Genomic DNA, 25,666 nt, shown 5'->3' on the forward strand with positions numbered 1-25,666 from the left:
TTTTATTATATGCCATGAAACTCGGCGTATTCGCACGTTCGTGATTATGGCTTAGAATTACGAGGTTGTAAAACGTACACGTGAATGCAGCACTGTCACTCGTAGGCAGCTTTCGCAATACAAAAATAAAATATTTACATTTGTAAAATGAGAAGTTGCATCGTTTAATACTGCCGAAAGTGATAGCATTTGATGACTACATATAGTGTAAAATAACACAAATCCATTATATTATATATTTGCCCACAAACATTTGAAGAAGCCGTTCACGAAAAACACAATTTTGTCCCTCTAGGCTGGCCGTAGTTGTGTGTGGTTCCTGCACTTTGAGCGTCCTTCCAAGTAAGAGTGTTATTTATCTTCCTGACGCGATAACCTATTGCACTAAAATATGGACAGACTAGTTTATACAAGGAAAAACCATAAATTCGAGTCTGTGTCATGCTCGTTAAAATTATGCGAACGTGAACCAAAAAACGGTTCAAAAAAGGGCTAACGTGACTGTTATTGCTGTCGTGATTGCAGAAACACGTGAGAAGTGTCCCAGCTGCTGCAGGAAAACAGGACGTGATCTAGTCTGAAATGATAGGAAAATGCTGCAAATATTACAGTATTAAAACAATTTACACAACATAAACTACGACCTGCAGCTATGAAACCTTAACTGGCAAAAAAAAAATGCATCCTGTAAATTTCCACTCGGTGTTCAATGTATAAAGATATTAACAGACACAAGTAAACAGCTGTAAGTGCAGGGTGACAGTCATGTCTAAGTGCCAAGGCTAGAAGCTTGTTGGTTGGTTTGTTTGGGGCGCAGTGTGTTGAGTCCCACTAAAAGTCTTTGAAACGCTGACTGCGGAACACGTGAGAAATGTCCCAGCCACTGCAGGAAAACAGACTTAGACTTAGATAAACTTTTTTCACCCACAAGGGAAATTGCTTGGTCACAGTTGCATAGTTGCACATAAAAAACACTCTTAAGAACCACAGATAAAAGAATGATTAAATAAAATAAAATAAAAATAAGTAAAATAAAATAAAAATAGTATAAGCGAAAATGTACAAATTAGCATATGGACAAATGTACAAGAAATAGAGCTGGAAGAATATATATTATATACACAGGGATGATAGTAAGGTGCAATAGTGTCCATTAACATGAATAACATGGAGTTCTCTGTTACACCTAGTCTGACCTAGTCTGAAATTATATGAAAATGCTGCAAACATTTAATTTCCCTCTTTAACTAAGAATTTGCCAACATTTAGCCCAAAGCGCTTCTGATTTAAACGTAAGATAGAGGCGATTGTTTGAAAAACAAATTAGCAAACAAATAATTTTTTTTCCTATTTTAGTGATGCGGCAAATTTATATGTTATTATTTGAATCTGTTCTGCGCTGCACATCTGATGAAACGCGATTAAAATAGTTATATACTGTTACTTATATCTAACTCAAAAAAATGAAGACAACATTTTTCAACCACTTTTTGCAAGTTTAGCGAACTAACTAGTATTTTGAATAAGGAGAACCTAATAATATGCATTTCAACGTATGCTAAAATATTAAGTAGTGTTTGCAAACAACGGGCAATAAATTTAGTAAAATCAATGTAAAAAGCATCAGCATATTAAACTTGATTGAAATAAGTAACATGAAATTAAAATTTAATAACTCATGTACTCTGTTTTATTAATTTTGACCCTTTCTTTGTTTTGGAGGTGGAAGCTGCATCAAATAATTAGCATTACTATGCATTTAACAAATAAAGAGAGATATCAATTTCCAACATTTTTGAAATCACTACCATGTCCAAACAGTGGTAATGAGGTAAATAGTAAGAACAACCAAGACCATGCATATTTATAAGAGAACAGCCAATAAAGGAATGTCCTGCTTAGTAAAACACCTTCACAGTACTGATTCTTACTGTGTACGTAATATTAAAACATTTCAGCATTAACATTATGGACACTTTTGCAACATTTCACAAGCATGAATATCTGACCTCATCTTAGCAGAACACCTTCACAGTAGTGTCTTTTAGTGAGTATATTTTGAAGCACCTCAACTTGAATAACTCACAGGCAGCTTCGCAGTAAATCAATTTAGTGTTTGAAACAGTTTACACAGCGGAAACTATGACCTGCAGCTATAAAACCTTAACAGGACAAACATGCATCCTGTAAATTTCCACTCAGTATCCAATGTATAAAGATATTAACAGACACAAGTAAACAGCTGTTCATAAGTGCAGGGCGACAGTCATGTCTAAGTGCCTAGGCTAGAAGCTTGTTGGTTGGTTTTGTGCGCAGCGTGTTGAGACCCACAAAAAGTCTTTGAAACACCTCAAACGTTTTGTAAAGTTTGGACGGATACTCAAGATACAGTGCACATGTCAACCCAAGGCGTAGGCAGCATGCTTTGGCCAGACTTCCAAGATGACTCAGGACTGGCATTCCCTCAGTGATAATTCCTGCTGCATCTGGCTCACAGCAGACGTACTGTAGATGCTCATATTCTTCATTTTCAGGTCCTCGTGGACAGTGGTCTCTGCAGTCAGTCACCTTTGAGATACAAACACAGTAATTAAGACAAACTATCTCATGTGTTGATCAAAAATGAAAATAAATTAAATAGAAGTTGTGTGATTTAATTCAGATAATGACTGCTTTTGTGAAGACCCATTTTGAAAACTACAAAATTCCACAGAATTGTAATTTGAGATCTTATACATTAGATTTAAGACAAAAGGTGCATTTTACATATGAAAAACCCAAATAGAACCACAAGAAATTCAAAAGACAAAATATCACTAAAATGTTTTCATGTTTGTTTCAAATAAAATGAAATTGGGTGATACATTATACCCTCTGATATTCCAGCTATTGGTGAGATAGGTAGCCAGTGTGATGATGCCCAACAAGGTGGAAAGAGGTTAAAGAAATGGTAAGACACGCAAGAGCCTCTTCACCCCAGAACCTAATGGGGCCTACCGGCTGTGTAAGAGTGCACCAGATGTGCTGAGGTTCCTGTGGAAATTGATGAAGGTAGTATGGAAGAAACAGGCTAATGCTTTTGGGTCAGTACCACATAGTCTGCTATGGGAAGCATTTGACTTCTATAGAGTTCCAGGTAGTATAAAAGCTTAGTCAAAGTCTTCTTTTTAGGTATACAACTCTGCTTTACCACTTTAGAGTACACTACAGCATGGCAGCAGCTGGAGGTAGGCATCATGGCAGGGTGTACAATCTCTCTACTAGCCTTTATAATGGCAATATAGGTCATTATTAGGGCTGCCAAATGGGTGGTAGGTGGAGAAAAGCTGCAGGGAGGACTTACATGGACCACATGACGACTACAACGTCAACCGCTCCTTGTGCCAGCAGATTGCTGGATACGTTAAACAGCAAACTGCAGTGGGCTTGGATGAAAGTGAAGCCTAGTAAACCTAGTAAAAGTATTTCAATTGTTAAAGGAAAGGTAGTAGTTAAGAAGTTTGTTATAAATGATGAGGTGGTGCCCAAAGTGCTAGTAAAGCCAGAGAAGAGTTTGGAAAGATGGCATGACGCAAGTCTCAGTGATAAGGCGCAGTATGAAGGGTTGAGGCAGGAAATGATTAAAGCATAAACCGGTCAGGATTCCCAGGAAAGTTAAAGTTATGGTGCTTGCAATCTGGTTTACTGCCCCGGCTAGTGTATGAAGCCGCTGACGGTGTATGAGGTTGCTCTTTCAAAGGTAGAAAAGTTAGAAAGGATGATTAATTAATTTATCAGAAAATGGCTCGGTGTCCCACGCTGCTTAAGCGGCGCAGCCTTGAATGGGAAAGTCATATTGGAGCTCCCAGTTACCAGCCTAACAGAGGAGTTTAAGTGTGCTAAGGTTAGACTGGAAATGACTCTCACTCAGTCGAAGGATCCAGTGGTTAGAAGTGCAGAGCCCACTGTTAAGACAGGGAGGAAGTGGAACCCAAAAGAGGCAGTACAGCAAGCACAGGCAGCTCTTAGGCATAGGGATATCATAGGCCATGTACAGCAAGGGTGTGGAGGCTTAGGGCTGTGTGCAGGGAAACCTCTGTGGAGCAAGGCATCAGCAGTAGAAAGGAGAAAGATGGTAGTGGAAGAGGTACATAAACAAGAAGAAGCAGTAAGATGCACTAAGGCAGTGTCGCAGGCTAAGCAGGGTCAATGGGTGAACTGGGAGAGTGTGGAGAAAAGGAAGTTGAAGTGGAGAGAGCTGTGGAGCATGGAGGCCAGCACTGCCCACTGTGCACTTGTGTATGCACGCTTAGCCATATTCTGACAGGTTGTAGGGTTAGTCTTTCGTTACACCTGGTGTCACAACCAGGTACTGAAATGTTTAGCGGCTGCAACTGAGGAGAAACGGGTGGAAGTATATTCCATGGCCGTTAACAAAGACAATAGACGCATCAAGTTTGTACGGGAGCGAGAAAAGGCTCGACTAGCAGGCATCAGGCATAACACGGGACAGCTAAGAGTAGGAGGAGCCTGGGAGATGAGGGCGGACTTAAATGAGCAGCTAGTTATTCCAACCGAGATAGCTAGCACCCGACTACGGCCAGATCTGCTGTTGTGGTCTGAGCCAGAAAAGGTAGTCTGTTTCATAGAACTTGCTGTCCCGAGTGCTGTTACAGAGTTGAGGAGCCTAACGGGCGCAATAAAGCTAAATATGCAGAGTTAGCAGCAGACGCAGAGCAGAATGGCTCGAGGGCCCATGTGCAGCCTGTATATTATATATTTACCACAAACATTTGAAGAAGCCGTTCACGAAAAACACAATTTTGTCCCTCTAGGCTGGCCGTGGTTGTTTGTGGCTCCTGCACTTTGATCTTCCTTTCAAGTAAGAGTGTTACTTACCTTGTTGAAATGACCCACTGCACTAAATTATGTGCAAATTACTTTATACAAGGAAAAACCATAAATTCAAGTCTGTGTCATCCTTGTTAAAATTTTGCAGACGTGACTGTCATTACTGTCCTGACTGCGGAACACGTGAGAAGTGTCACAGTCGCTGCAGGAAAATAGGACGTGACCTAGTCTGAAATGATATGAAAATGCTGCAAATATTACAGTATTTAAATTCCCTCTTTACCTAAGAATTTGCCAACATTTAGCCCAAAGCGCTTCTGTTTTAAACGTAAGACAGAGGCGATTGTTTGAAAAATTCATGCTGTTTTTTCCTGTTTTATTGAAGCGGCTTATTTATACTTACAAGAATTGTCTTATGATATTTTCCACTAGTGCTTCTCTTGCGTTGTCACCTTAATGAGTCTGAGTTTTTTTCCAGGGTAAAGTCTGCTATCATTTCATTCCTAAATGGGTTTACTGAAGGAGTGCCAGCTTGCAATAAGAGCTGCCAGATGCTTCCTGAGCCCAGTTTCGGCATCAAAATCATGGTTTTCCACCAAAGCCACCCACCTTGGGGACAAGAACATCCTGCTCATGGGCCTTCCTGGAGCAGGGAAGACCACAGTGGGGAAGATCGTGGCCGAAAAACTGGGACTGCCCGTCATAGACATTGATGATGACGTCTTGGAGATGACATGGAAGATGCCGGTGGCTGCCAAGCTGGCTGCGGTCGGCGGAAATCGTTTCTTGGAGGAAGAAGGTCAGGCCTTGTGTAACTTCTCTGCCTCTGGTTGTGTCGTCTCCCTGACGGGCTCCAACCCTCTCCACTCTGAGGCGATGCAGCACGTCAAACAGAGCGGGCTGGTCGTTTACCTGGACATAGACAGCAAGGACATCGTACAGAGACTCACCATGATGAAAGTGAACAGGATAGTGGGTCAGGAGGCAGGGGTGTCTATGAGGGACATTCTGGCTTACAGAAGACAGTTTTATGAGAAATGGTTTGACGTGCGGGTGTTTTGTGGAGCCGGAGACACTGCGGAGGAAGTAGCGGAGAAGGTGCTGAAGGCTGTGGAGAGATATCAGAACCATGACGAGGAGACTTATGTGTCCACCAGGTGTGACAGAGCAGGATTGTCCAGTCAGAAAACGTACTTCAGTGATGTGGTCATAGAGGGTCTGGCTGCAGACGGAGGCCTCTATGTTCCAAAAAATGGCTTCCCAAATATTGATGCGTGCGAGTGGCTCAGATTAGCTGCCATGTCATACCCTGAACGAGCGTTAGTTTTACTTGAAAAGTGCATCCACCCTATGGATGTCCCCGCTGTTGATCTCAGACCAATGATATTCAAAGCGTACGGGAAAAACTTTTCTACTGAGGCAGTTGCACCTGTAAAACACCTCATCCATAACCAGTACGTTCAGGAGCTCTTTCACGGCCCCACCGCCTCATTCAAGGACCTCGCCTTGCAGCTGATGCCTCAGCTCTTTGCCTACTGCCTCCCGCCCATGTGCAACTACCTCATCCTGGTAGCCACATCTGGGGACACTGGCAGCGCGGTGCTCAGCGGCTTCAGCAGGCTGAGTGGCGCCGACAGACGCAGAACAGGCGTGCTGGTGTTTTTCCCGGAGGAAGGAGTGAGCGAGATCCAGAAGCTCCAGATGACGAGCTACGGGGAGGGGAGCGCCAGGGCCGTCAGCGTCCTGTCAGACTTTGACTTCTGTCAGAGAACCATTAAGAGGATGTTTGGAGAGTCGGGGCTGACCGGGCATCTCGCTGTGGAGTACGGCACCGTCCTCAGCACCGCCAACTCCATCAACTGGGCACGGCTCTTGCCACAGGTGGGTTTATGATCCATGAGTACTTTTCACGCAGGGCTTCTTTGACACAAATTTTGACTTCAGAACTTTTAAAACATAATAAGAAATTGTCAATCAAAATAAAAATCATAAACTGGTGTATTCAATTTGCTTGTTTTATTTAACCGACCCTTAATTAACCCGCATCATCTTTTTTTGTGGCAGAGCTGCTGTATCACGTTTTTTGATTCTGGTGTTTGCATTTATAATCTGAAAGTTTTTGAGTTTTAACGCAGTTTTGTTAACTTTTTTCCCTGTTTTTCGTCTTGCAGGTGGTCTACCACTCCTCGGCCTATCTGGATCTGTGCAGAGACGGTGTGATCAACTTCGGGGAGCCCGTTGATGTTTGCATCCCTTCTGGCAACTTCGGCAACGCCATGTCAGCTCTGTACGCCAAGCAAATGGGCATCCCCATAAGGAAAGTCATCTGTGCGTCCAACCACAACCGCGTCATCACCGACTTCATCACCACAGGCAAGTACAATCTCCAGGGAAGGCCTCTGATGCTCTCCCACTCCCCGGCTATAGACATCCTGAAATCCTCCAACCTGGAGAGATTCCTCTACCACGTCTCAAACGGAGACAGCCGTCTTGTTAAGGACTTGTTCACACGCTTAGACAGAGAGCAGCACTTTCAGGTTCCTGAGCCGCTCCTTGGCAGGATACAGCAGGAAGTGCTGGCTGGCTGGTGCTCTGAGGACGACTGCTTGGCCGCCATCCAGAGCGTTCACTCACAGACGGGCTACGTCATGGACACGCACACCGCCGTGGCTAAAGTCGTTGCCGATAGGCTCCAGGACGGATCGTGCCCCGTGGTGCTTTGTTCCACCGCTCACTACGGAAAATTTGCTCCCGCTGTGTTCAAAGCTCTACAAATCCAAAATATTCCCGAGGATCCAGTTGAGCAGCTGAAGAAGCTGGAAGTAACCGCTTCCAGACCAGAAATCCATAGAGAGATGATGAAATGCTTGAAGGAAAGCGGCAAAAGGCAACACACTGTTTGTCAGGCAGATTACAGTGTGTTGGTAGAAGAGTTGGAGAGCATGATACAGGACTCCTTTTTGAAAGTTATGTAGAAATATTCCAGCTTTTCTACACGTCCACCTTAAATGAAATCAAAATGTCAAAAAATATTCTTTATTTGTCGGGTTTGTAAAATTTATTCAAGTCTGTTTAAACATTTTTAAATCAGATTCAGAAAACTTTATTTGTCCAAGAGGGGCAATTAAGCAAATTCTCAATAGCAAAACCATGAAATCGTTTTTAAAGACGTAATTTAAAAATTTAAAAACTCCTTGTTGTACAGTAATAGTCCTTTAAATGGTTTTATTACTGCATTTATTGATTATGCAAGTTTTCTTTGCATCATTATCTGGAGTCCTAGCCCACTAGATGGGGATGTCTGCTGTTTGCTCTTCGATGTGTGGAATATACTTGTGCCAGCCTTTCGGTAACAATATATGGCCGCTGCCGTAAAGAGGAAGGCCAAGTAAAATGTCAAATTGGGATGTGAAATCAATATCCTCATTTAGGGAGATAGTTAGCTCCTTTGAGTTTAATGATAATTTAAATTGTGCAATATTTTCTCACTGCCTGTCCAGGGACATTGTGTCTTTGATCAATATATTTCTACACCAATAAATACTGAAAGACAATAAAGTTTTTAATAATGGATTAGTGTTTTATCTACTTCATCTCTATGTTAGTACTTATTGTACTGATGAGGGGACAACATGTGTGTTATTTTAATACTGCTAATAAACTGGCGTCTGCAAGGTCCACAGTCCAGTAATAACCACAAGAAGCTGGAGCACTTCTTACCCGCAATCAGTTGATTTATTAACTACTTAGAAAGTGTTTCTTTTCTTTTATTACAATTACATAAAAAAATTAAACTCATCTGTGAAAATACACAAAATGCTATATCAAGTGGCTAACATTTAGAACATATAGCCTTTAAAAGGACTTTAAAAAAACAGCTGGAGCTGATTTTATAAATTCTGAGACTAAGTTGATCATCCTTCAGTTTCCTACAAAGTGGGAAACGTCTGCCAGGCGCTCAGGAATTAATCCAGCCTTAGTCGACTCATTTAAATCCAGGTGCAGCCTCAGCAGCCGTGAGGAGAGTAGGGAGGAAGATACGTTTCATAGATCTCCAGGACTGCTTATGACTGCAGTTGTTAGAATAGATGGAAGGTCCAGGTCAGATTTAACAAAGCACTTTGCCGGCATGGCTCCTGATCTGGATCAGTGTCTCTCTTTGCAGGAAGTGCAAAGAAATGTGTTGTCTTCATTTTTTGTCTTTTTAACATAATTTTTACATGGCCAATGGTATGTTAACATCTCATTTCACACAACACTCTCTACTCTTCTGGAGCTGGCTGTATGTATGATTAGTAAAATGGAAATCTCAAAAATTAAACTGGTCATGCCATGTAATACGCTTTGATTTAATTAAAAATGTACACCCAGCACTGCCTGATTTATCTGCTAAAGTGATTTAACTGTGTCCGGATGCTACATGGCTGGTAAATAATGTTTTAACAGAATAACCTGGACTCTTCTGGAGCTGGGAGAAATGGCAAATCATACCATCTAGTTGTTGTATAGAAATTACTAAATTGTGCACCCAATACTGTCAGGATTTACTTTTATTTTGCCAAATAAGGTAAAAACAAGGCTAACATTAGCTTGCTAATACACAACTCTCATTTAGATTAAGCAGTAATTTAGGTAATTTTGTGTTTCATTTGTGTTCAAAGTACTTAAATACAATATAAACCAGGAAGACTAATTAAACACACACACACACACACACACACATATATACCTTCCTTGTAGGTTAGGTTAGCTAAAAATGGCTGCTTTCAAATGGAACTAATGAGCCTGTGATTACAGCGTTGAACACAAAATGCTACAGAACTGAACCAATTAGCTTGTGATTACATGCACACAAAATGTACCCAAAAGTTGTGAGACCACCGCTGCTACAACCGTCGGTGCCCAGGCACCACCGAGGTTAACAGTTTAGCGAGCTAACGAGAAGGCTAATAATGCTGTCATTGTACAATCAACTCCACTTTTCTGCATTTCATAATAAAACTTAAACTGAACTGTTGCAACAACTACTTGTTAAATATATTATTAAAATGTAAACCCTTTAATTATGATTTGAACTCTTTTGCAAACTGCAGTAACTGACTAAGCTTACGTTAGCGTGCTAAAACATTACTTAGGTAAGATAACATAGTTCTTGGTAGATAAATAAATAAATAATACAAACATTTTTAATGAGAAGAATGTAAACTGGAAAGATTTTAATATTTTTCACAAAAAATACAAAAGATGCTAATATGCTAATATCAATAGCTAGTCACGTTGGCTAAATCAAATATTTCCCCTAAAAAAACTGTATATGCCTGCATATTAATACAAATCTTATTCTAAGTTATAATTTGCAAGTGAATTCCAACAACAATTTAAACTAAATGTTTTACTTCTAGTTTGTTTCCAGTTATATTATCATATTATTTATTTTTTCCATGCTTACATGATTACCTTTTTGCTATGCTAACAATATATAGTACATGGTCCCATACTATAGGCTTCTCAGTACCAACACTGCGCTCATTCTTCCTCCCTTCTTCTCTTCTCCTCTGTGTCTGTGGTTTGCTTCGCTGTGAGCGTTGTCCTTATTAATCAAGCTGCCTGGCAGGTGAATGTGAAGAATTGGTGGTAAGAGTCTGGAGGCGGAGGACGGGTGGTGTGCAGGTGCATGAATGTGTGTGCAAGTGCGAGTGGTGAAGGGAAAGAGAGAGCCAGCTGTTGCTCGGCACCTAGTGACCCACGGCTGGGTGAGCAAGGATAATTGCAGGTACCAGCCTGTTCCCATCTTCTTAATGTGAACCTGTGGCATAATGGAAACTGCTCTTTCACAGCGGAGGGAAATAGAAAAGAGAGAGGAGGAAATTAACGCATCGGAGGAGTTTGGAGAGAAGATCCGGTGAACCGGGTTGATTTCAGGTTCTGTGCCGTATATCTCATTTTTTTTTTTTCTGTTGAAATCCACCATGTCATGAAGGGTTGAGACGTAGATGCAACTGTCAGAGCTGCCAGATCCTCTGGACCAAATAGAACTCGAGAATTACCATATTTCAAAGTGAACACATTCAGAATCCAGTACAACTCATATGAATGACAGGGAGTAGCAATGGGCAAAAGCTGTGGTTCACAATACACCAACAGGATAGCAAGCTTACTGCAGTGAGCTTTGACTACAAGCCAAAATTAATTCTGTGTACCTTGCAACACTACAGAGGACTCATGCTGGCATACAAATGAGGCCTTTTCAGGAGTATGATGTAGAAAGTGAAACGCATTCCCGCGGCATGCCAGAAATTAGAAATCTTAAGTTTGTTATTATACAAAAATTGTTCACATTCTTTGTGGCCAGACAAGTTGCCAAGACTGAATTGTGGTTAGAAAATTGTGAATTTTTCAAAAGTAGTCAAATAAAGACACCACATTCAGTATGCTCCCAAATTCTGAGGTAAAACGCCATCCTTGGCAGGTAGTTGTGTGCACTGATGGCCACCATTGACAGTGTTTGGTCAGGAAACCATTGAGGAATCATGGCCAACACCCTCATGACGCAAAATCCTTTGTTACATTGATATTATATCCCACTTCACAGTCATGATGCAGTTCTACAGGTTTAGTAGGTGTCAGTATGAATTAGAATTATAATGCTATTATTGTCATTGCAATGTCCTTATACAACAAAATTATGATGGCTCACCTTAGAACAAGACTACAAACATGTACATATAACAACATAGCAACAACGAGGAGACAGCCTACAGGGAAGAGGTACAGCATCTGGCCACATGGTGTGCCGACAATAACCTGCCCTCTTAACACAAGCAAAACTAAGGAGCTCATTGTGGACTTCAGGAAGGACAGAAGAAGCATGACCCCATTCACATCAACAGGATGGCGGTCGAGCGTGTCTCCAGCTTCAAGTTTCTGGGGACCCACATCTCGGAGGATCTGTACTGGACCACCAACACCCCCAGAAAGCTCACCAGCGCCTCTTCTTCCTGAGGACACTGAAGGAGAACCAGCTTTCTTCAGCCATCTTGGTAAACATCTACCACTGCGTGATTGAGAGCATCCTAACCAACTGTATCACAGTCTGGTATGCAAGCTGCTCTGTCGCGGAGCGCAAACACCTGCAGCGCGTAGTGAAAACTGCCCAGCGCATCACAGGAATTCTGCTCCCTGCCATTGATGACGTCCAGAAGAAGCTTCCCACGTCCTCCCACCTGACACATGGACTACTTTCCCTCCTGCCCTCAGGCAGGTGCTTCTGAAGCCTCCAGACCAGGACCAGCAGACTGAGGAATAGCTTTTTCCCCAGAGCTGTGACCATACTGAACTCGGACCCCCGCTGACCGAACATTGCATTGTACATTGCATTAGTATAGTAAAATTAGGTAACTGCTGTATATTGTTTATGCACTGCTTTATTGCTCACTTTATCTGTATTTTATATTGCCTAATTCATCATCTGCATATCTCCTTCATAGTAAATTATGTAATGTTATAGTTTCTGTTTATAGTCTACTCACATTTGACACACAAATCCATCTCTACAATATGTTTATAGTACTTCATTCAGTCATTGTGTATATCCAGCTCACTCACATGTATATATGGTCTCACCTGTACGTAGGTTTTGATGCGTAAATATTGTCCATATGCTGTAAAAAAAAAAACAACCTGTACCGTACTGCTTATACACCACAGTATTTATGCCACGTACACTTACTGCCTATTGCACTTCCGGTTAGATGCTAAACTGCATTTCGTTGCATGTGTAATGGCAATAAAGTTTAATCTAATCTAATAAATTACAAAACTACCGTCCTTCCCTGAACTCACGTATAAACTCCATGTACCTTTATACACCCTGCCTTATTTCTGCACACACACTTACTCATTTACGTCATGATGACGTAGGCACGATGGGCAGAGGGCACACGCAGTTCAGTGCAATAATGGCTGTTGGATAAAAAACTGTTCTTGGGTCTGCCCGTTCGTATCTTAATGACCTATATCGCTGTATGTTAAAATGCTTTCTACCGAGCAGTGGTAAAAAGACCACCAGAGTTTTCCAGGCAGATGGGCCTTCCTCAGTGTTCAGAGAGAGTAAAGTATCTGCTGAGCAGTAGAGTTCACAGTCCATTTATGATCCTCACCGATGTTGACCCCCAGAAATTTAAAACTAGGCACCCTCTCCACCTCCACTCCCCTTATCCCCTTTATGTCACCTGAAATCAGTGATGATTTCCTGTGTTGTTTTAATGTTGTCAAGATTCAACATATCACACAGAGATTAAACAACTGAAACGTTATATGCGATGGTTTCACAACCTTACACCAATGTTAGAGAATATTGGATGCAAGGAACTAGAAAATTACTAATTGGACTAAACAACAAGATTCTTGTCAAATCTATTTGTAATTGGTTTCCCCTTTGAGTCAAATGGGAAAGAAAACATTTGGAAGAGTTTATGAGCTTCTTTGTAGTGTCTTTGTTTTAGATGCAAAGGAAGATTTAGTCACAGTGCAAAGGGTAATTAAATTACCCTTTGACCATTGTTATTTTCATTTCCACATTTTCTGTGGAAATGAAAATAAGAATGATTCTCTGCTTAATTTTAATGTCTGCAACAAAGCAATATTATTGTGTACTGACATTTCTTTATGTTGTAATTTTGATTGATTGTGAAACTGTAAAACATCCTTCTCATGGGATTTGAAACAACCTCGCCTGAAGGAAGCCGGTTCTTCAGCACCAGAACAAGTCAGTCGATATGATCTGACGACAGTGAAAAGAGCGTGTTGTAGGAGGCGTTTGTGCGTAGTTATTTTTTTCCACTGTACTGTTATCTTATCATAGAGTATTATTCCATAGTGATGTGTTTTTTTTTGTTTTGTTTTTTTGTTTTGTCAATGATCAACGCTTTCTTTCTGGAAGCAAGAGCGGAACAATCAGCGAACACATCTCAACATCGTGTTCACCCGAGGCTTCCCGGCTAATTACCCAAGACATTGATTTGCACCCCAACATACCTCTGCAAAGTGTGAGGAAGAGGAGGGAGAGAAAAGGATAGCTAATGAAGGTGTCAACAGGAGCTTGCCACCCGAAGATGATTGTATTGGAGTAGGGATTTAACTCATTTGCATTTTGATGCAAACTCCAGGCTGAACAAAACGCATCAGTGCCTATCTACTGTTAACAGTCTTTGATAAGCCCACAGACAAAAAGCAATGATTCAGTTCAAGGTGAACAAAATAACTGTAAGGTCCTGGAGCAGATTGCATTTAACTGATGCCTCCATCAGACTTCTGGCGACCGTCTGCCTGGATCTCCTCCTCTCTGTGATGAAGGAAAGAGAATCCATTTCTCACTCAGAGAATGAGAAATCAATGACCCCAAGATGGATCCGTATGAAATGAGATATGAGCCTCGCCTCGGAGGACTCGGCAGGGCTCCGACTGACAGCTGACTGACAGGGGTTAACTGACAGGAAGGCCGACTGGTTTGGAGGTGTAAAACTGAACCTTGTGGACTCTCACTTCAAATATCATGTGCGATTAAAGGTCAAAATGTTTCATGCTGAGGGTGGCATGATACATGGAGCATGGCTGTTGGTGTATTCCCAATGTATTCCTGTAATTGAACATCCAAGTGCCTTGTCCCCTTACTAATGTTGTGCCTGCCAGTCTTCCCATATAATAAGTGTGTTGTTTGCAGTAGTGAAAGTAGCACATTTATCATTCAAACTATGTTGTACTTTTTATTTGTAGGCTATATCCAAAACCTGCAGCTCATGTTATGCTGATTGATGATTAAATAGGTTGGGTTTAAGCTGAACTAATCTTAAATTTAGGTTTTAGCTAACGTCAATTTAATAGCTTACATTTAGCTAACGTTAAGCTGTGATTAACTTTAAGCTAACATTGAGCTTTGGTTTAAACTAATGTTAAGTTTAGGTTTTTGCAAACGTCAACTTAACAGCTTATATTTGGCTAACGTTAAGCTATCATTAACTTTAAGCTAACATTGAGTTTAGGTATAAACTAATGTTAAGCTTATGTTTAAGATATTGTTAAGTTTACTACGTTTATAGCTTGAACCTAATCGATTTTAAAAGCTTCAAGCTAACATTAAGCTTAGGTTTAAGCAATTTTTTTTGGTAGGCTAGCTTGGGAAATACTACCATGATATGCTAACAAATGCAGCCAAATGGTTAATGTTTAAGCACATGAAAACAATGATACAGCAAATTCACATTTATTCTCGAATTTTCTTCGGTCAGTAAACCTTCCAGAGGTTTGTTAATGATTTATTTTCAAGGTATTCCTGTGATTACTTATTCCAATAATCTCTAGATTTTATTGTTGTTCTATTGTGCTGAACTCAAAAAACTAAAAGTACCGTACTAACTGTCTATGTAAACAACCATTTACAATTCATACAAGTTCAATGAGAAGCCTTTTATTTACCGCCTTATTTTCCTCCTTATTGACACATCACCAGACCAATTAAAATACAAGACATGGTTACCTATGAATGACACGCCTGTTTTTAGTTGCATCGTAAAGTCATAAAATTTGCTTGTGATTTTGAGTTGGGGTTTTTTTCCTCAGAAGTTTCTTCCGTGTTTAAGAGTTGAGTATAATGTCATTTTACAGGTCCTTCTTATCATTTTACCATCAATAAAAAACAATGTTACATGTTTTACTGTTTTGTTTCCCGGTAGAAGGTAAATTATTCATTAATCATTCAAGCCTCATAATAAATAGGTGACTAGGTGTGGTGTGATCTTGACACAGTTTATAAGAATGCGGTGTCCTCGCAGTTTGTGCCAGTTCCTCCACTGTTTGTGCCAACTCTCCTGGTGAAGATGGGCTGCAGACGCACAGACTGCTTTTCAAAGCCTCTCTCTGGCCTTTTTGAAAAACTCGGATCAGCAGTAGGCTCCTTTCCTTTTTATTTTTTCATTATTCCTCTTATCCTCTCAGCAGCACTTGGTGGAGGCTTCGTGTTTCTCAAGGACAGGGAGAACAATGATCTTGAGCAGCAATTCACCCCCAAGAAAGGACCCTCGAAAGTAGCAAGAGCCTTTGTCAGGGAAAACTTTCCCTACAATGACTCCATGTTTTCTGACATAAGGCTGCACGACATGGAAATTTTTGCTTCCCTCATTGCCGTGTCAACTGACAAATGTAATGTACTCAACAGTCTAACCTTTGAGGAACTCATCAGACTCAATGATAAGATCCTTAACATCACTGTGGACAATGGGAGATTGGGTTTCAATGAACTGTGTGCCAAAGTCAACGGAGAATGTGTCTCAAACGCCATCCTGGATATTATTAGCTTTAATGAAACGGATCGAACCCGCATCAACTACCCAGTACATGAACACCGATCCAGGTCAGTGTTCCTGGGTTTTGCGCTAGGTGGAGTTATTACAGACGCCAACGGCTCAGTCATAAGTGCTCAGGCTGTAAAGCTCTTCTACTACTTATCGACTCAAGAAAGCACAGCTGCAGCTTCGAAATTATGGCTGAAAGGATTTAAAGCACTCTTATCAGATGGGCTGGACAGAAAACACATTGATGTATGTATCCCACTCCTACTTATATTTATTCACATAATAATTGGTGTAGTGAATGTGAGTGTGAATGGTTGTCTGTCTCTCTGTGTTGGCCCTGCGATGGACTGGCTACCTGTCCAGGGTGTACCCCGCCTCTCGCCCGATGACAGCTGGGATAGGCTCCAGCAGACCCCCGCGACCCTTAACAGGACTAAGCGGGTATAGAAGATGAATGAATGAATGAATGAATAATTGGTGTAACAATGAAAATGTAGTTAGCATTCATGCATTGATGGATTAGTGACGAGGTCCACTGTGTGGTGGCCCAAAACAACCACACAAAGATGCAAAAATGCCATTAAGAGACTTAAAACAATCACAAAAATATGCAAAAACGCATATTTTATGCAAAAACGCAAAAAAATGAGACTCAGATAAAGCACAAAACTATTTTAACACCAGCTATGAAATGGGACTGTGAAATGTTAACAAATATCGATCTAGAATGATCTCAAATTTACAAAAGACACAGTAGGACCACAAAAAGATTAAGAACAAGGACTGGGACTCTTTCTTTTTGAGCTCAGGTTACAGATCTGATCATTACACTCTTTTCAACTGTCAGCTTGAAAGAAACCCGGTGGGGAAACACTCACCTTTGCTTGGTCACACTGGAAATCAATAACCAGGGCCGTCCAGCCAGGATTTATAGAAAGGTTTACCTCATGTAAGTCAAATTTTATTTATTCTTTTGTATTGTTATAATGGCTAGTAATGGTCAAAATGCTTTTTCTCTACCCTTTAACATGGAGAAATTCTAAATTGAATTTTGTTTCAGCTGAACTTGAAAATAGTTTTTTGAGATTGCTAGACTTTCACTACCTTGTCCCTTAACTTGTCCCGTCCTATATTTAATTAAAAAAATAAATATATAGCTTACACTACCACACTTTACGTCCTTTCTGTGAGAATGTGAGGAGTGGTGTATGCTCCACAAACACAGTTGTGGTAAAACGTAGCACATGATCATAAAATGAATGACACTCGCAGGTTAATCTGTCTGCAGAGCTTTGGAGAAATCTACTGTGCAATACAAAGGATCTGTATAGATTTTTGGAAGTGCTCATGTTGGCTTAATCTCTGCTGTGCTCCTCTGTAGGTGTCTTACTTCACGTCCAAATCCAAGCAGGAGGAGATTGACAGTCACACCACAGATGGCTTCCCTTTATTCCTCATCACTTATACCTTGGCCATCACCTTCTCTGTGATCTCCTGCATGAGGTAAGAAGCGATCAGTGACTGTCACGCCGGGAGTGATTTTTCTGTCTGCCGGCCGGCCGGGACACAGAGCGCTGCTGTTTATGAATGCAAGTGATGCAGGGAAGGCACATGCACGTTGTAAAATAAATAAATAAAAGGTTCAATTTGTATTTAAATTTCATAGATTTAAATGTTTTAGTTTATATTCAGTGTCTGCATGATGCACAGATGATAAAATAATAAGAACATTAAAGGCTCAATTTGTTCCTGGTATCGATTTTTAAAAAATATTTATCAAATAAATCAGAATATATACAACACACAAACTTTGCTAGTTATTTTTATGAGCTGCATGCAGTGGACTTCATCATCTTCTTATGTTTACCTCCCTGGCAGAAGGGACAATGTGAGGAACAAGGTGTGGGTGGCTATCTTTGGCGTCCTCTCCGCCGGGCTGGCAGTCCTCTCCTCTTTTGGCTTCCTGCTTTACATCGGAGTGCCGTTTGTCATCACTGTCGCAAACTCTCCTTTCCTGATTCTCGGTGAGCAGAAAAGCTTTTGTTTGCTCCGCACTCTAGTTTAAAGTTGTAGTCCGGACCGCCACATCCGTCAGTTCATTTACCCAAAAGTGGCAAAACCACCAAAAATTCTAAAGATGTTCTTATGGAGCACCTCAGCAGTTCATTGTGTTTTAAATGGATTTTACAATTAAAACCCAAGTAAAGTCAGAGTACATCAACCCTGGTGGTATTTGTTTCCAGGAATCGGTCTCAACAACATGTTCATAATGGTGTCCGACTGGCAGCACACCAGCGTCAGTGACCCAGTCCCTAAGAGAATGGCTCACACTTACAAAGAAGCCATCATGTCCATCACCATCACCGCCGTGACTGACATCCTCAAGTTCTTCACTGGCGTCGCGTCTGACTTCCCGTCGGTGCAGGCCTTCTGCCTGTACACCAGCACCTCCGTCATATTCTGCTACCTCTACACGATCACCTTCTTCGGCGCCTTCCTGGCTCTCAACGGGAGGCGGGAAGCCAGCAACAGGCACTGGCTGACCTGCATGAAAATACCATCAGTCACTTCTGAACACCGTTCTGAGGTATTCAACATCTGCTGTGTGGGAGGAGGCTATGATAAGCACACTGGAGCGGAGAAAAAACAGCCAGCCAGCAATTTCTTTAAGGATTACTACGGCCCATTTTTGATCAAAGCCTGGGTCAAGGGAGTGGTAATCTTCCTTTACATGGCATATTTAACTGCAAGTATTTATGGATGTTTCCACATACAGCAGGGGATTGAGCTGAGTGATCTGGCAGCTGACGACTCCCACGTTACGAGATTCAATTGGAAGGACAGGGAGTATTTTTCTGCTTACGGTCCACCTGTGATGGTTATTATAAGTGAGCCTTTTCCATATTGGGATAAGACCAAGAGGTTACAACTTCAAGGATGTATGGAGGAGTTTAAAAAGCTCCGGTTTGTAGATAAGGGTAACCACACGTCCTGGTTGGACTCTTATTTGTCACACGGACTGGAGGGACATTTAAACCTCGATGATAAGGATGTTTTTCTCAAAAATCTCCCTGAGTTTTTTGATTCATTTCCTTTTTTCAAGCAGGACGTGAACCTCACTGCAGATTCCATCTCTGCATCCCGATTTTTCATACAGACTGTTGATATTGCCAATGCCAGCATGGAAATCCACATGCTTAACATTCTTAAATCCACAGCAGACAGTTGCCGGGCGGCTTCTTTATTAGTCTACAACCATGAATTCATCTTCTTCGACCAGAACAACGTGGTGGTGAGCAGCACCCTTAAAAGTGTTGGCGTGATTGCAGCTGTGATGTTGGTCGTCTCTCTCCTGCTGATCCCCGACCCCCTCTGTTCATTATGGGTGACTTGTTCGATTGGTTCGGTGACCGCCGGGGTGACCGGTTTCATGTCGCTCTGGGACGTCTCCCTGGATTCCATATCCATGATCATTTTCACCGTCTGCATTGGCTTCACCGTCGACTTCTCCGCTCACGTGTCTTACGCCTTCGTGTCCAGCAAGAAACAAAGCCCCAACGACAAGGCCGTGGACGCTCTCGCCAATCTGGGTTACCCCATCCTGCAAGGCGGCCTGTCCACCATTGTAGGGGTGTCTGTTTTGGCCTTGTCTGAATTTAACATCTTCAGAACATTTTTTAAGCTCTTCTTTCTTGTCATGCTCTTTGGGATGATTCACGGCCTGGTTTTCATGCCAGTAGTGCTGACAATACTCACATGCAGATCAGCAGAAAAAGATGAACACAAAGAGAAGAGTTCGAAAGTCACCAAACTTTGAGCACTCCATGCACTGTGGTTATAGTTTGGCAGATACAATCAATCATGTTCCAAAAAGAATTATGTAATATTATAAACTGTGGTGAAAAAAAAAATGACATTATTTCTATGTTGCACAGTTGCCATAATCAATGAGCCTAATTTATTTGTTTTTAGTGGTATTTAAATTGATCACAGTCTATTTACTCTGAGCTGTTGACTCTATTTAACTATACTTGAAAATAAAGTTTTGATAATAAACTGTTTCTACTTTTTTACCCACTTTTGAACTTTATGACACTGACCAATTAGATCATAAGGCAAATTACTTATTATTCTTCATATTAACATTACAGTCTTATTAAATTAGCCTTATAATCCTACTGCTCATCTCAATGGTCAGCTGTCATAGATATTTGATTCACGTGTATGGCACAAATGTCAACTAATATATAGATATATGAAAGCACTAAGCTAAACCTAAGGCGACTGAACTCGTCTGATTTTTCTTGAGGACATTAAACCCGTCAACCAAGTGGCTACTTCAGTTCCAAATGACTGGTGGGGGGATTTAAGTTGTTATTTGGAGCATCTATGGGACGTGCACACATGTCTAAGGTTTGTTAATGATCAAATACTCACCTGCAATTGGATTTCTCGTTTATCCATTAATGGCCAGAAACTGAATAGGGACCAGTGTTAAGAATGTGCTGTAAATGGCTGATAATTGGTGCGGGCAGACGATCAACCGTGTTGTTGTCTCCTGTCCTTCAGCTGCAGGTGGACTGCTGACCTTAGTAACGTGAGTTTTAAGTCGGCACCGCACACAGATGTTCCTGACAAAAACCTAAACTTCCCACCATTTATTTAGAGCGGAACAACTGTGCTGTAAAACGTCTTTAAGAAAATTCAAGATAAGTCCCGTTATCTATATTTTTGCTTCGTACATATATAGATACACCTGGATGACTGAGAATCCAACTAAATGTGTACAAACTAGGGGTTGAACGACTTTGGATTTTTTTAAAGTCAACTATCATGTGGTAAAAGTCGAGTCGACCTCGTCTAGTCGATGACGTCACACATGAATACACACGTGATCGGCAACTGGTCGACTTCCGGCTTAAAGCGTCATGGTACAGCTGTAAAATCGACTAGTCAACTAGTCTGTACGGACCCTAGTACAAACACAAACCTCAATTTGTCTTAATGAATGAACAAATGAATGAACTGTCATTTACCTTAATCAATGACTCAGACTTTTACTAGACATCTGCCACAACAGGTAATCCTTTTCACATCAGATGTCATATTTATCCCAAACTCGACATAATTAAAGCTGCACCCCGATTTGTGGATTTCAGAGGAACAGAGTCGATGGCGTTCGTCGTGGCCTTCAACTGGCAGTGCATTAAGAATCCATGCAGATGGCAGAAGGTGTTATGTCCACCAAAGCCACAAACACCACCAGGATTTTACTTATTGGTTTCATTTTTGTTTACGGAGCATTTTGAAGGAAGGAGGAGAGAAACTGGGGAACTTTTGTTGTCCAGTGCCATCATGTTTCATATTAAAACACATCAGGGTGTACCGTCACAGCATGTATGGACACTGAAAGATTAATACTATTAAGCCACAGGATGACATGTACTGTGCATGCAAACCCTAATGAAAAGGTCGGTGAAGTATTCTTAGTTTAGACAACAGAAAGCTGCACATTACATTTTTACATGTACATAGCAGCAGATTAACTCAGTAGAAACTCATCATTTCGCCATGAGACTAGTTTGGTGCTTGCTTGCAGCTGTCAACAGACTTTCAGTAAAGAGGAATGCTTCCAGATTTCAAGATTTCCACACAGTTTGAGAAGAGGAAGCGTTGTTGGGTGCAGCTTCCTGCAGCCCGGTCAAAAAGACTCCTCAGGTTGCGACTTTCTGCATCCTTCATGGCCGACGCAGCGTCCGGCTCTGGCACCCTCCGTCACGCCTGTCTTCCCTCACCCCGCTTCCAGGACAAGATGCCTGTCGGCCACACAGCGTGACGTGACATGGCCCTCCGCCCAGGAGGGAGACAGGCCGAGAGGACGTAAGAGCCTGGGCTAAAAAGAGGAGAGGCTGGTGATGAAGTTAAGAAACTGCTGCTTAACGGAACCCGGATTCTTCAAAACCACACCACATGATTAGAAACAGGCTGAAGGGAGGACGTGACCGGGCAAAAGGCAAAATTATCTGGGCAAGGGTAAAAAAAAAAAAAAAAACATTTGGCTATGTATAAAAAAAAGTGTATAAACTGAATTTATAAAAGCAATGAAAAGTGACAACATCCAAGGGGACAATACCTATAGGCAACTCCCCGTCATACAAAGCCAGTTGTGATTACCTCTGTCCACAAACTTGTGGCTTTTTTGTTGTTATCTGAGTCCCATTAAATTGAGTTACATCTGCTAAAATTCCTCTTTATTATTATACGAAACTAATGTTAAAACAATGAAATCGGAAAACATCCAATACTTATTAAAGGCACAGTACACAGTATATCATACACAGATCAGACATAACATTATGACCACCTTCCTAATAGTGTGTAGGTCTCCCTTGTGCCTCCAAAACAGCCGTGACTCATCAGAGAATGGACATGGGCCTTCTGAGGGTGTCCTGTGGTGTCTGGCAACAAAATGTTATTAGTGTGGGCCTTTGGGTCCTATGGGTTGAGGGGAGGGGCCTCTGTGGATCATTCCACAGTTACATGATCAGTTTGGGATCTAGTGAATTTGGAGGCCAGGTCAACACCTTGTGCTGTTTCTGTTCATAAACCGTTTTCGTGTCCCTGTGTCGGACTGCATTCTGCTGGGGATGGCTGCTGCCATCAAGGAGTGTCATTGCCATGGGGTGGGGGGTCTGGTCTAGGTGGGTGCTACATGTCACATCCATCCACACGAATGCCAGGTATAAAGTTTCCCAGCAGAACACTGAATTGTCACAAGATGGTCAGTGTTCTTAACTTCACCTGTCAGCGGTTTTAATGTTGTGGCTGATTGGTGTATTATCACACAAGCAGTAAGAAAAGACACACCCATCCTCATTTATTGTTGTTATTGCCTGTTGAGGGTCCCCAATACAATAATTACATAAGTCTAAACCTTAAAAAATAATATCTTTAATCTTTAATCAACTGTCAATCAAAATGAATGTAATTCAGCTTTAAATCGCGATCAATTGGTTTAAATGAAGTGGTTAATCCTGGTCTGTTTCAGCACCGGACAGCTCCCCCCGCCGCTCCACCGAACGAGGCTCCGTGACTGACAGAAGAAGCGTCCACACGCGGATCAATGGCGCTTCTGGAGCCCTATGAGATGGAGAAGAAGACGGGCTTCGAGGGCGCACGGATCCTGCTGTGTCTCTCCGTGGCTTTTATAGGCTTGCTTAATGCTCGCTGTGGTCGGAAGAGGGCGGAGTGCGTTTGTCATCCAAGTGAGAAGCTCCCTGACTCGGTGCCTCCTAAAAAGAAATATATAAATATAATCACAGCCTGCCCCCTTACCCCTCCCTCCCTTCCTCCTCGTTTTGATTCAGTCTGTGTAGCCTACACGCAGGAGGAGATCGTCCGCCGCACAGAAAAAGCCAAGACAGTCTTGTCTACAGCGCGCGCGTGTGTGTGTGTGTGTGTGTGAGAGAGAGAGAGAGAGGTGGGGGGAAACAGCTGCAAGCGGCAACATCAACAAGCTGTATGAAGCATCTGTAAGAAGAAAAACAAGGGATCTGGCGGAGAAGGATTCCTCACGGATTTCCCCCTTTTTTTACTTTCAACAACAGAGGAGCTTAGAAGAATATCCTACAAGTGGTGAAGCGATGGTTTAGCGAAGCAGTTTGGGTAGATTTATTTTTCTACAGCACACCCGCCCGACGACACTGTAATTCTGCGCAGCAATCCCCCCCCCCCCCCTCCTCAAACATCTGTGGACGCTCTCTGGAGGGAGATGGCTGTTTTCCGGCTGTCGCTGCTGCTGCATGTGGGATTTGTGATCGGATCAAACCACCAATACGCGCGATGGTCAGCGCACGGGGAAGACGTCGGAGCACGGGAGGCGATCGTCGGCGCTCAGACGCACCGTCGGCAGCTGGCGCATCTCCGCGCGCCTCGTCCTCCTCTTCCTCCTCCTCCTCCTCCTCCGGGGGAGACGGCGGAGCTGCCGCAGAAAATCGAGGAGCACCTCCCGAGGGTGGTCACGGCTTTTCTGCACACGGGGGACTCGAGCACCTTGAAGCACGCCAACTGCTCGCGGAAGTACGAGCTCACCTCTCTGCGGGGAAGGTCACACGCCACCCCGCATTACTCCATGAGCAGCGTCCTGGATACGGTGCTGCACGCCACAAACTTCCTCAACATGATCCTGCAAGCCAACAGGTCCAGGGAGCAGAGTCTCCGGCGAGACATTGAGTGGTATCACGCCTTAGTCAGGAGTATACTGGAGGGAGACGCCAAGATCCACCGGGCTGTCGTTACTTTTAACGGGGACTCGTCCTTTGCGGGGCCCTGGGTGCTTCTCCAAGCCACCAGGGCAGGTGGGGAGATAGTCCTCCAAGACCTCTCCAGCATGGCCCACCACCACCTGCACAACCGCACCGCAGACACGGAGTGGTACCACGAAATGAAAGACAAGAAGAGCCCCAGCTTCCATAAGAGGGTGCTGAGCCAAGATTTCCAATCAGTTGACAATTCTTTGAAAAGAGGAGAGAGTTTTATCCCGGACAAGACGCACGTCAAATGGTCTGCGCCCTACCTGGAGTGTGAGAATGGGAATTTTGTTCCACGTTGGCTCTTGACCCTGTCGGCTGCGTTCTATGGACTCAAGTCCAACCTGGCTCCTGAATTCAGGTAGGAACTCAGAGGGTTGAAATCGGAACCTATCTCCATCAAACCACACAGATTTACCTTAAAACACTGTACCCACAGATCTGCAGTGCTCTTATGTATCCATCAAAACTATGTGAAAATGATATGTGTCAACCTAAAGGTGAGTTCAGGTTGGTTTAATCACCGCTCACACCTCCAAACCCGGTAATCACTTGCATCAATTTTGCTCCCCAAACACACTGCAGCTTCCCTCTGGCCTCCTCTCATTATAGGAGGGGGGTTTTCTTCTCTCCTCCAGTCTGACAAGGCGGCGGGGAGCTAAAAATAACCCTGGATGTTACCGCATGTAGCAGTGGTGGAAACCTCTGGCTACAGGCCCTAATTCATTTCTCAAACTCACTCGGCTGCACGCCTTACTACTCGGGGAAACGTGCCCTTTCCCTTTCACTTCTTCAAGAGGCTCGGCGGCTGAATCTGCAACGAGTGCGCTGCCTGAGATGACAGATAAGAGGGGAAAAAAAAAAAAAAGAAGCTGCAGAAGATCAAGAAATGCCGAGACGCGTCGCTTGTTTTCTTCTAATCCATGTCCTAAAGCCACCTTGGCTGCAGCTCGATGTTGTCATGTTTTATTCCAGCAATCCGATGTAATCGTGATAGGCGCAGGAATAGTCAGGCGTTCAGGCTCCACGGGACCCTGACCAGCGTCTTCCCAATGAATATTTAATCCAGATCGCTCGTTGTGTGTGTACCGCCTTCAATGAATCTTTAATTGATACACTCAAGTCGCTCACAGGCAGCCACGGATTGTAAATGAGTCAAAACCTGCAGTGATTGTACTG

General features: G+C 42.6%; 3 protein-coding genes across 3 annotated transcripts in view; all 3 read left to right on the forward strand.

Annotated features, from left to right (window-relative positions):
* The first annotated feature begins 331 nt into the window (after positions 1-331).
* thnsl1 (threonine synthase like 1) lies at positions 332-9,552 on the forward strand. Its single transcript, XM_084565730.1, has 3 exons — positions 332-342; positions 5,309-6,711; positions 7,002-9,552. The coding sequence occupies exons 2-3, from the start codon at positions 5,338-5,340 to the stop codon at positions 7,803-7,805; spliced, it is 2,178 nt and encodes a 725-aa protein (XP_084421856.1). The 5' UTR covers positions 332-342; positions 5,309-5,337; the 3' UTR covers positions 7,806-9,552.
* Positions 9,553-15,587: 6,035 nt separating this feature from the next.
* Positions 15,588-20,114, forward strand: LOC311503137 (patched domain-containing protein 3-like). The gene is made up of 4 exons (XM_084565675.1): positions 15,588-16,424; positions 17,560-17,681; positions 18,057-18,202; positions 18,422-20,114. The coding sequence occupies exons 1-4, from the start codon at positions 15,705-15,707 to the stop codon at positions 19,993-19,995; spliced, it is 2,562 nt and encodes an 853-aa protein (XP_084421801.1). The 5' UTR covers positions 15,588-15,704; the 3' UTR covers positions 19,996-20,114.
* A 3,835-nt stretch (positions 20,115-23,949) lies between these two features.
* The window catches only part of gpr158a (G protein-coupled receptor 158a), a gene marked incomplete at its 5' end in the record, with an annotated part of 61,116 nt that continues 59,399 nt past the window's right edge, over positions 23,950-25,666 (forward strand). Inside the window, one exon of the mRNA XM_084566776.1 lies at positions 23,950-24,848. Coding sequence (XP_084422902.1) covers positions 23,950-24,848 — 899 coding nt within the window. The remainder of the gene's footprint in view (positions 24,849-25,666) is intronic.

The sequence above is a fragment of the Chelon labrosus genome (assembly GCF_963514085.1).
Source record: "Chelon labrosus genome assembly, chromosome: 18".
Classification (NCBI taxonomy): domain Eukaryota; kingdom Metazoa; phylum Chordata; class Actinopteri; order Mugiliformes; family Mugilidae; genus Chelon; species Chelon labrosus.